Source organism: Ochotona curzoniae, unplaced genomic scaffold (assembly GCF_017591425.1).
Source record: "Ochotona curzoniae isolate NIBS_2020 unplaced genomic scaffold, NIBS_Ocur_1.0 contig_2318, whole genome shotgun sequence".
Classification (NCBI taxonomy): domain Eukaryota; kingdom Metazoa; phylum Chordata; class Mammalia; order Lagomorpha; family Ochotonidae; genus Ochotona; species Ochotona curzoniae.
The window spans coordinates 10,268,751-10,276,972 of NW_024465419.1; the positions used below are offsets into that span (position 1 = coordinate 10,268,751).

Below are 8,222 nucleotides of genomic sequence, written 5' to 3' on the forward strand. Positions count from 1 at the left end.
CACTTTGCAGATAGGAAGGAACCGCTCCACTCCGACAACCCTACACCATCAGCTTAAGTTGTCCCTCATTTGTGCCTTGCTTTCATTTGCTCTCCCACCTCTGGTCCTGATCACCGTCGTTGCTCACAGGCCACATGCTTTGTGGGGCTTCTGCCACTAGAGGGCGTGCGTGTATCAGGGAAGAGTTGGCTGTGGGCTGGCAGGCCTAGGGCAGCTGGAAGGAGAGCCCACACCTGCCCAGCCCCAGGTGACCCTGTACTCTGATTTCCCTGTTCAGGTTCTGAAGACAGCCCACCCAAGCATTCGGGCAACAACGAAAGCCATTCTTCCAGAAGACGGAATCGACATTCCAAGTCCAAAGTCACCAATGGAGTGGGAAAGAAATGAAAGACCCTCCCCCTCTGCCCCCTGGCCAATCAAAGATGTCCCAGAGAGTGCCTCGACCCACGAAGAAAGGGAAGCCGAAAGTCGCTTAGACCTCCCCGTGAGGAGGTCAGAACCCGCAGAGCCCAGGGGAGCGGCAACTTTGGGGGGAGGGGTGGGGTTACTGTGTGAAAGGTGTAAGTCTTGTTGCCCATAGACCTGGCCGCAAGCAGGGGAATCTCGGCCAGTCTGGGGTCTGTCCTAACCTGAGCACTTGGCACACAATCGCTCGTGGCAGTGCAGTGTGCGGGATGGACCAGGGAGCTCTCTGATGGCGGAGTTGCCTGGCGCTCGCCTGTGTTGTAGATGCGGTGGCGTCAACCGCCTTCAGACAAGGCATTCGCCCGGTCGCTGCGCGGGTCCCAGGCGTGATTCTTATGGACCTGTCTTTCCAGCTGATGGGTGTGTTTGTTAAGTTCAGGCCACCTTTGCATCTTTTGTTGTTTTTGTTTAAGTTTAGGATGCATACATGCCTTCAGAAGGCACTGTTGAAATTAAGGGAGGGCTGCTTTTCCTGGAATCTGGAGAGGAAAACGGGCAGCACTGTGTGTTTCTGTATAGCATCCTCAGCCCCCCCAAGACTTTGAAGACTTCCCACCGCGTGGCAGGTGCACTGCCGTCTGAGGAAGGGTCGGCCTCCTGCGTTGGAACCTGGGGCTCCACGTCTGAACCTGTTTTTGTCCCGTTGCAAATGTCACTTGTCCAAACCATCCAGCCACACTCCCAAAGCGAGCCCGTGACGGGGCGGTGGACACTGTGGCTGCTGCGCCCCTCCCCCAGGTGCCTTTGACATTCGCTTTGTTTTACCCGCCCTGGTGTGTTAGAGCTGACACTGTTGTCTTTAGTCCCATGTGAGGTGCTGGTGAGTGTTACCTTCCGTGTGTGCCATGCTGTAAAACACCCTCCCCGGTAGTTCACCGCGATGGGTCTGTTTTCAATAAAACCCGCGTGAAAGCCCATCAGAGGCGATCTCCACCGAATACTCGTTTCTTTTGCGGCTTCTGGGTGCCTTCTGTTGCTCGTGAGCGATTCCTGCCTGCCGCAGGTGAGCTTTAGAGTGGCGTGGATGTGTGGTTGTTTTGTGTAGTGAGGAGAACGAGGGAACAAACAGGTGTTTTCAAGGTTTTTCAGCTGTAAGTGCCCTACTTCCTAACCTGCCCGAATAGTTTGAGAATAGCATGCTCATTGTTTTTTACTCTGATAATGGTTGCCAAGTGGGATTTTTTTTTCCCCCTCCAGTTGATTAGCTTGCAGATACAAACCCATTGAAAGCAATCCTTTTGTTCCCTGTTTCACAGAGCACAAAGGTGTCAATGTCTTCCCTCCCTTTAAGGAAATCTTTAACCCTAGAGGGGGCCTGTGTTTTTATTTTTATTTATTTATTCGACTGCTGAAGGAGTCTAAGGTGAAGAGACCTTTCAACAAATTGTGCTCCTGTGCTCTGGGCCACCACTGGGTGCTCAGTGGTCTTGCACTAAGACTTGCCCCCACGGGTGGTCACATGGTGGCAGAAATGCCACACAGTGACTGTGCCAGAGTAACCTGACAAAGGGAATGGGCTGGGTTGGGCCACGGTTCTGAGCCTTGCTATGTGACCCAGAGCCACACACACACACACACACACACACACACACGCACCTGTGTGGATGGGGAAGGGAGGCAGAGGTTCGTGATGCAGAAGCCTGCCTGCACTTCTTCAGCCAGTCCCAGAGCCCTTTCTGAGACAGGGACATTGTTCGTAACCATTCCCTTGCTTGGCAGCTGGGTATGTTCCATTTCCCTCTGTGTCCTGCTTTTCTAAGCATGCCTGCTCAGGTGCATGGGACGTGGCATCTCCTTCCTCTCCCTGCCTCTGGCACACCATTGTTGCCAAGTTGTTTTCCAGGAGAGCTGGGCCTGGTGCTCTGACAGGTCCTTCCTCCCAGTCCAGCATCGAGAAGGCACCTGTCGGGCATGTCAGGTGACTGCACATATGTGATGGGCACAGTGTGAGGGCTACTGTTTTCCTTCCCAGCTTTGTAGGAAACAGCCAGGAACATCCTCAGATTGCTGTCCGCTCTCTTTCTTGGAGGTCAACGTTTCTTTTCCTTTTTGAGCAAAAGCTCTTGACTGCGATGACTATAAAACCAACCCCCCTTTAAAATTGCACCTCCAGACTTGCTCTGCTTTGCCCGCCTGTGTCCTATGGTTATTTGGGGATGGTCCTCACTGATGGATACAGAACCTATGTTTCCAAGTGCTCATCCAGTAGCTGAATTATTAGATTATAAATTACCCATTTGCAAGCCTCTTGTCTTAACAGACATCATTGTTTTGGGAATGGGACAGGAGGACTGTTCTGTGTGTCTTTCTCAAGAAGCTGAGTCGAATATTAGATGCTTGTCCTGTTCTGTCACTCTGGGCTTGCCAGGCCTGCTTATGCTCTCCTTGTGTCCATATCATTTGTAGAACTCTTGGCCAAACCACTCACATGGTGGCGCTGAGACATTCCTTTGACCACTTCCCAACATCTTGCTGCTCCCAGGTGGCCTACCAATGTCAGTCTTATTTTCACTAGATCGGGGGCTTCCGTAAGAAGCCCATGAATAAAGTGCTCACCCAGGAGAAAGGACACAGTGCCAAACATCTGAGGTTTAGCCCCAAGCATCTTAACTCCAGAGGCACTGGCTGACAGCATCCCCAGGGGCTATGGCTTTTTGTCAGGGTGTGGCCTTTCCTGGGGCTCTGGGCAGGAGAGTGCACTCTGTTCCCATTGAACTCACTGGAGGGACCCACAGGAGCCAGGCAGGCGGGAGCCCCATCAACACAGGGCACGTGGCTTCCACACCCTGGCTCACTGCAGTCCTTACCAGGTATGCTTTCTGTTGTTTTTATGACAACTATGCATCTCATAGGTCAGCTAAGCCAGCTATCACTGTGCTGGATGTAGTTCCTGTTTACATGACCAAAGTCAAGACGTAAGGAGGACCAAGCCCTCTGTTTATCAGCACTCCCTTGCATCATGGGACTTCTGCCTTACGTGTGTTGCACATCTCAAAGATCGTGTTTGAGATTGGTTCTTTTCAAGAGCCAGTACTGGTCATGCTGACACCAACTGCTCTTGTTGCAAACTGCAAAGAGGTTTTAAAGACATTTTCCCTTACCACATCTGGACCTGATGGTGGGACTATCACAGATAAACAGTGTGATACATGTATATATTTTTTAAAGAATTATTTATTGGAAATGCAGAGTTATACAGAGGGAAGGAGAGAGAGAAAGAAAATCTTTTATCCACCGTTTCATTCCCCAAATGGCCATAATGGCAAGAGCTGGACCTGTACAAGCCAGGAGCCAGAAAGCTTTGTGCAGGTGTTGCAACTCCGAAGGAGTTGGGCCCACTACACCTGCTTCCTGAAAGTGGAGCCTTTGCAACTCGAACCTGATGAGTTGCTGACACCAAAGGCAGAGGTTCGCCTCACTCCGTGGTGCCAGCCCCCAAGTTGTGATTTTTGTAAAGTTGACCTCTGGTGTTTGACACAATAAACATGGCTTTTTAATTTTGTTGTCTTTGAATTTGAAGGAATTGTTGGGCAGCTGTTTGGCCTAATTGTTGAGATACTGGTTAAGACCCCCCCCCCCATCCCATACAAGAGGGTCTGGGTTTGAAATTTGCCTCAAGCTCCTGATTCCAGCTTCCTGCTCATGCAGACCCTGGGGGGCGCACAGGTGGTGGCCTAAGTAGGTGGTTTCCTGGATTCCTGCTCCCAGATATTTGGGGAGTTGAAGCAGAGGTTGGGAACACACACTTTCTGTTTCTCTCATTAATTAGGGGATCTTTATAAATTCCTTATAAAACGGAGAAAGGAATTGTTCATTGACGTCTACTGGAGAAAGGGAAAAGCGGTGAAAATTTTTTAGCTTTTGAGAATACCAGATCATAAAACTCGTCATCTCTGCTATTTGTGCATCCGTTTCAGAGGTTTCCTCCATGACTGCCTTACTCTTCCCTTGTGATTGGGTGCAATTGTGAAGCTGCCTGACCTGAGAGAAGACTCCTCATTGTCACGGTCTACACTGTTCTGTACGCCACTGGATCTGGTACCTCCAAGAACTCACTTGACTAAGCTTAGGTTCTACTCGTGCAGACCTGTCCCTGTAGACAGCACTCCTGGCTGGTCAGAAGAAGGTGGCAGGCCAGCTTCCTGCAAGCGGGACACCTAGGCGCCTGGCAGCACTCTCTTAGCTCTCAGAGATAGTTGATGGATCCATCCTGCTCTCAACCCCAAGAGTACAGGAATTTTAAAAAAACTTTGAATTGAAAGACTTTAAGCCTGGCACAATGGCTCAGTGGCTAAATCTTCACCTTGCATCTACCAGGATCCCATATAACCACCACTTTCTGTCCTGGCTGCCCTACTTCCCATCCAGCTCCCTGCTTGTGTCCTGGGAAAAGCAGTAGAGGATGGCTCAAAACGTTGGTACCCTGCACCATGGAAGAGGCTCTTGGCTACAGATCAGCTCAGCTTTAGCTGTTGCATCCACTTGGGGAATGAACCAATGGACAGAAAATCTATCTCTTCCCTCTGTAAATCTGTCTTTCCAATGAAAAAGAGGGGGCTGGGGAGAGAGAAAACAGACTTTGCCCAAGCGTGTTGCTTTTGCAGCCAGTACTGCCTACCACCCACCCCCTTGAACTAAGCCCCCTGCCTGGACATTGGGTCTGTTATGGTTTCGTTCTTTGTGACTGGGGTGCCAGGTGCCAGGCCCTGAAGCTGCCCTGTGGTTGCTGGAGGGTTTGCTAAGTGTGGCCTGACCTGTGTGCGAGGGTGGGGCTGGTCTCCTTTCCCGATGCTGAGTGAAGGGGACTGAGTGTTGCTTTACAAACAGGAAATGAGATTTGTGTGACGTTCAAATAATTCTTACATCTGAGACGAAAGAACCAAAGTATTGCATCCTCACATCTGATGTTTTCACACAATAGGCCTAATTACAAAGGGAAATTTCAGGCAGGGTTTGCGAAACACACTGGACTGGAAATCCAGCTGCCAAGCAACCTAACTGCCTGGGTCCTGCCCTGCCAGGGGCTGCTGAGTGATCCGGCCCATCAGTCCCACTGTGTGCATCAGGCTGACCCTTCTGCAGGACACCCCGCAAAGGATGAAGGAGATCTGCTTCTAGAATGTTGTGGATCCTCCACCTTCTGTGAGGATGGAGTCTCAACTAGGAGTGGAAGATGAGGGTCACTGTGGCCATGGCCCACAGGTCTCCCAGACTTAGGCTTTGGGGGCAGGACGGGGGGTGCCTGGCACCTCTGCAGCTTGCCCCTGAGTCTTCTTAAGTATCTGCAGTAGCATAAGGCTTCTGCTCCTGGGCTGGACACTGGCCAATGCAGAGTGGAGCTGGGTTTCTAGTTCCAGAGGGAGTGAGCCTTCCCATGGACAGTCCCTCACAGATGTGAGCATGGGTCCTGTGAGTCGGTAGTGTCTCCACCTGTTGCGAACAGGAAGCTGAGGAGAGACTGAGGGTTCAAGCTCAGAGCACACAGACCAAGGCTGTGGGCTGATCAACTGAGATCCCAAGCTTTCTCTAAGCCAGGCGCCTTGGCCTTGATTCTTGCACACAGCCAGACCGCAGCCTCCACAAACCTCCCTCTGGACAGCCCCTGCAGCGGACCAGTGGGTGGGTGAGCTAGATCCTGCAGAATGTCACACACTTTTGTCGCCCCACCCCACCGGAGGGAGCCCCTGATCTCAGGTGCTGGTGCTGTTTGAAGTGGCCAAGGTCCAAGCCCCATGCAAATGTTGGCTCTGGGCATCCATGCATGCAGGCGAGCTGGGGGCAAGCAGTGACCTCTGCCAGCCTTGAGCATGTCTCCTGCTTGCGTGTGGGTAGACCCTAGCATCCACAGTTTTGCTTGCTGGTGGCCTCAGAGGAGTTGAGGTGCAGTCCCCTGAAGGGGTGCCCATCCCCGTGTGGGTCCTTGTCCTAACGTTTGGAGGCGTTCTGCAAGCTGTCCAGAAGCAATGCCTCCGCCCCCAGGAATGTGATTTACAATCTGGCAAGGCCATAAACCTTGGCTCCTCACATCTGAAACACAGCGGAGTATGGGAAAGAATGTAAATTATAAATACCGAATTCCTCCGGTCAGCATTAGCGAGTGGCCTGTGCGGGCTATTTATTTATTTATTTATTTAAAACACAGGATGCATATGGCTTTAATTTCTAAGGGGCTCGGGTTCTCCCCACCCCGCATGCCACTACTGTATTTGTAAGGAGAATAGATAACAAAATGCCCTGGTGAGAGACTGTTTTTCCAACACAAAAAAATAGCGTTTGCTCTGATGACTCATTGTCCCAGAGGCTGATGGGACACTAGATGACCGTGAGATTCGTACACGCAACCAGCCCAGACCCATTCCCAGTGTTCTTTCCTAGCGGGAACCCCAACCTGAACATTCCAGGAGGAAACTCCCTGAGACGAAATTGGAAATCCTCTTCCAGCTGCTCCTTATCAGCGGAGGTTTTGCTCACTTGCTAGGAACAGAGCTGCCGTTGCTGGCTGACAAGGGGTTATTCTGAAGACCCAGGACAGCTCGGGCTCCAGGGGGCGGTCAGCTTCTGGCTTATCCTGTACGGCAGTAGCAGCAGCCCCTTGCTGCATCGAGGTAGGAAGGACCTGTGGTCGCTCTATGAATTCCACCCACTGCAACCCTCTGGCCACAGAAGCCGATGGCTGGTATTGCGGTGCTGGGGTTCAGCATTTTTCCTCTTAAGCCCAGCCCCTTCCCAGCTCAAAATGATGGGTGCAAGCTGAAAAAACAGCCAGGGCTCAGAGTTCCCAGGCTACTGTTCAAACAGCCTGAATCTGCCAGCACATCTATTAAAGTCACCAGAGTGGTGTTTTTCTTGGTGTGGTCGGGCAAGTCCGCTGATGGAGGAGCTGTGTGCTTCGTGTGTGTGAGAACAGGATGCTTGAAATCAGAAACCTACCCACGCAGAGGCACGGCCTCTCTCATTCACCTACTCACTCACACACACTGCCCTCTCCAGCTCTTCCCGTCATTTTCTTTGGACCACATGTAATTTACAAAATGCCAGGCTCAGCTGGAGCATGGATTAGCTCGGACCCTCTTGAGCCTTGAAAAGTAAGGCCATTGTGGAAACATCTGGCTGCGTGTGCATATTTTGGTCACTCAGATAACCATATCTTCAGGTCAGTGGGTCAGTATTGGCCCTCAGCACCAAGCTTCCTCTGGTGAATCTCTTAGGAACTTGAACAGAGGAGGGAAGACCAACAGCTACAGTAGCTGAAGACACCTGTATGCATCAGTCTCGTGGTTGCACTAAGGCTTGCAAGTGGAACATAAAGGGTCATGACAGAGTTGGCGCCCTGGGATGGTGGATGCTCCAAAGGTGCTTATGGGCATGGGAATTGAATTGACACTGGTTTTTCAGACAACGTGAACAGCAGACTTGTCTTATGAACTTAGTACAATGATATAGGTATAGCTTCAGAGCCTGTTGGCATTTCATGAACTCACCCCAAATGAGTGACGCAGTCGGCCCCCTATACCAAATATGAGACGCACCTACATCAGCGTTCCCCACTTCCTTTTTGTGCCAGCCCTTGATTTTAAAACATCATTGCAAACTATTCAGTGGATCTTCTTTAGGAAAATGCTTTACTGTCCAGCAAGCTCCGTTTGGGAGAGAGAAAAATTATATTATAAATTTATAACTACTTTTCTTTAATACATTGATGTCCTCCAGTCTTTGAGCGGCTAATGTGGCTGGCCACTGAGGTTTTCTGCTGTACT

The 8,222-nt window shown here is 51.0% G+C and overlaps 1 protein-coding gene across 1 annotated transcript in view; it reads left to right on the forward strand.

Annotated features, from left to right (window-relative positions):
- Positions 1-1,381, forward strand: part of PTDSS1 (phosphatidylserine synthase 1) — a 74,675-nt gene extending 73,294 nt beyond the window's left edge. The window contains exon 13 of the mRNA XM_040972617.1: positions 278-1,381. Within this exon, the coding sequence (XP_040828551.1) occupies positions 278-387 (110 nt within the window). The 3' untranslated portion in view covers positions 388-1,381. The remainder of the gene's footprint in view (positions 1-277) is intronic.
- Positions 1,382-8,222: the final 6,841 nt, after the last annotated feature.